The following is a 2,559-nucleotide window of genomic DNA, read 5'->3' on the forward strand; positions in this document are numbered from 1 at the left end:
CCACCCCCATCTCTCCACATGACTGCTGGTAAAACTGCAGAAAAGAGTGACCTGTGTTCGTAAAATGAAGCTGCCTTTAAGTGCAATCAGAAATGTCGAGATCATAAAAACGCTCGCTTGGTGGGTGAAAGTACACAACAGGACGTCACACACACACACGGGCCATTTAAATGACACTACCACACCACCCTGTGGTGAACTGATGGAGGCTATGCAGACGCCTGGTACATACCCGTTCAGCTTACTTCACACAAAAGGTCAACCAAATGTTTATCAGGGTTTCCTTTACCTTTTTCAAACGGGGCTTTCTGCAGGAAGCGGCGTTTCTTCTGTGTACAACGACTCAACATAGGCCAAGGCACTCTGCATGGAGGTCAGACAGTAGCCTTCCTCTCCTATCAAATAGCTGAGAAAAAAAGAGAGGCAAACATAAGATATCTGTTGAGTAAATGTGATAAACATGGTGGGACGTTCTACTATTCATTTGAACTTTTCAAGCTCAAAGAAAAATGGAAAGACGAGTTAAATGAGACAAGTTGAAACTTTCAGGCCTTTTGTAACTTTTTTGTGAACATGAATGCTGATAATGTTAAGGATACTAAGTAGAACTTGCTACAGTTTCATTTTGAGTGATGAATCTGTGAAAACAACGGTGTATTCACGTAATTAATGCTTTGTTCTATTGCTGCTCAGTCTCTTCAGTCACTCTCATGCTCGCTGGACCGGCACGCGGATGCTCGGTGAGTCTAAAGTCTAAAGTCTCCGTCTAAAAACATTTCTACCAGCTGACAGTTTGATAGTAACATAGAAATAAATGGATTATGGATCATTTTATTTCTATAGTTAGTTGCCAACTATTGGCTGCTGAAACAGGGGACGTCTCTTACGTTGTAAACCAATCCTCTGTGACTTGACCAGCGGAGTCGCAGCTACTTCAGCTGGTTTACGTCGAGCTGAGTCGGGCCGGTTCAGACTGCTGCGACGTTTCCCTGCGACGTTCTAAAACAGTTTTGTCTTGTCGCGAATTGTTTGTCTGAACTGGGCTGAAGAAGTCGTATAGCGACACAAACTGAGAACTCAACTCAACAAAATGAGGCATGACTGCCCATAAAAATTCCAACCATCCAAGCACAGAATAAAGATCCAATTTATTCATTTAGCTGAAATCCCTACATCAATATTTACCCATAGTAAAAGGAGCAAACATCTCTGCTCAACATTGAACACAGTTTGTGAAAGCGATCTGCCTTTTTTCTCCACTTTTAGAGCCAGTATACAAGTATTAAAAGATTGGGCAGCATGAGGAAATGGTGAAGTCAACTCTGGCTGAACTTTGACTAATGAGAGCCACACACGAGACCGACACTGAACGGATGGACACAAAGAGGGAGAGATTGAGAAAGGAGATAAGAAGATGCTTTTCCCTGGACTGCTGTCTGTTACTTGTTGATAGAATATAGCTATGTGGCTTTAGCTTGGCACCAAATGTCCATGCTGAAGTTGAATACATAAAAATGCTACAACAAACCTAGCAAGCAACCACCAAGCGTTGTAGCTGACACAATCTTAAATTCATCAACAAAAACTTTGGCAAAAATATTTGTTGGCAACTTTTCTTCCCCATGTTTAGTTATTGTCCTTGAGATATTTTGGTGGTGTTTCTCTGTGCTTCTCACACTGGTGTTGAAGTGGGAGGGTTTCAGTTGGAAAACCACGATGGAACATATCCTTCACACAGCACTCAGGAAGTACCAAGATCAAAATCTGAATCTGGAGACAGGTGGTGGGTTGTTCCTGTCAGCCAAACCTGATCTACCACTCTACCCCACACAATCGCTTTTTCAAACAGCCAGAGTTTGGGAATGACAATTTCCAATAAACAAGAAAATGCATAAAGAACAAAAAAACTGATATTAAAATTTCACTGACAAATACTACACTATGACAGCGTATTAGGGCCATTGTAAGATTTTTTTTTTAAAATTTACAGGAAAAAAAACCTCACAAATTTGTGAGAGAAAAATTCTGAAAAGGTTTTTGGGAATTTGAAGAAACATTGTCGTAAATTGTGCTCCAACTGAGATTGGGCTGTTTTGGGTAATTATTGCTATAAATAACTTTCATGTAAATACCAACACTCGCGTGAGTGTGTCATGACGAGGAGCGCTCCTCTGTGACAAAATGAGATGAAAGTAGTGAATGTGATAAGCCATGATTGTCTCTACCCAGCTATAATAACAACATCTTCTTTCTGATCCCACCCTGTGCCCAAGTGTGCCACATGTGCGCCAAGGAAGCCTGGCCACAAAAAGACCCAAAGTGCATTTGGCACACTCCTGACTCACTTGTCAGGGGAGTACCTGATCTGGCTTTTTTTCCTTGCAAATTTTTGAGATCTTTCCCGTAACTTTACCACTTTCATCTCAGACAATATCAGTGACGTTGCTAGGAACGCAACCTGCGTCTCTGATGTGTTAAAATCATAGAAATAATCAAAAGACACGGCAAGACACACAGTTCTTGTTAAAACACACACACACACACACACACACACACACA

General features: G+C 41.4%; 1 protein-coding gene across 1 annotated transcript in view; it reads right to left on the reverse strand.

Annotated features, from left to right (window-relative positions):
* LOC116693393 (VPS9 domain-containing protein 1) overlaps window positions 1–2,559 on the reverse strand; it is a 23,707-nt gene that overhangs the window by 2,833 nt on the left and 18,315 nt on the right. The window contains exon 16 of the mRNA XM_032522336.1: window positions 290–406. Coding sequence (XP_032378227.1) covers window positions 295–406 — 112 coding nt within the window. The 3' untranslated portion in view covers window positions 290–294. The remainder of the gene's footprint in view (window positions 1–289; window positions 407–2,559) is intronic.

Source organism: Etheostoma spectabile, chromosome 8 (assembly GCF_008692095.1).
Source record: "Etheostoma spectabile isolate EspeVRDwgs_2016 chromosome 8, UIUC_Espe_1.0, whole genome shotgun sequence".
NCBI classification, from domain to species: domain Eukaryota; kingdom Metazoa; phylum Chordata; class Actinopteri; order Perciformes; family Percidae; genus Etheostoma; species Etheostoma spectabile.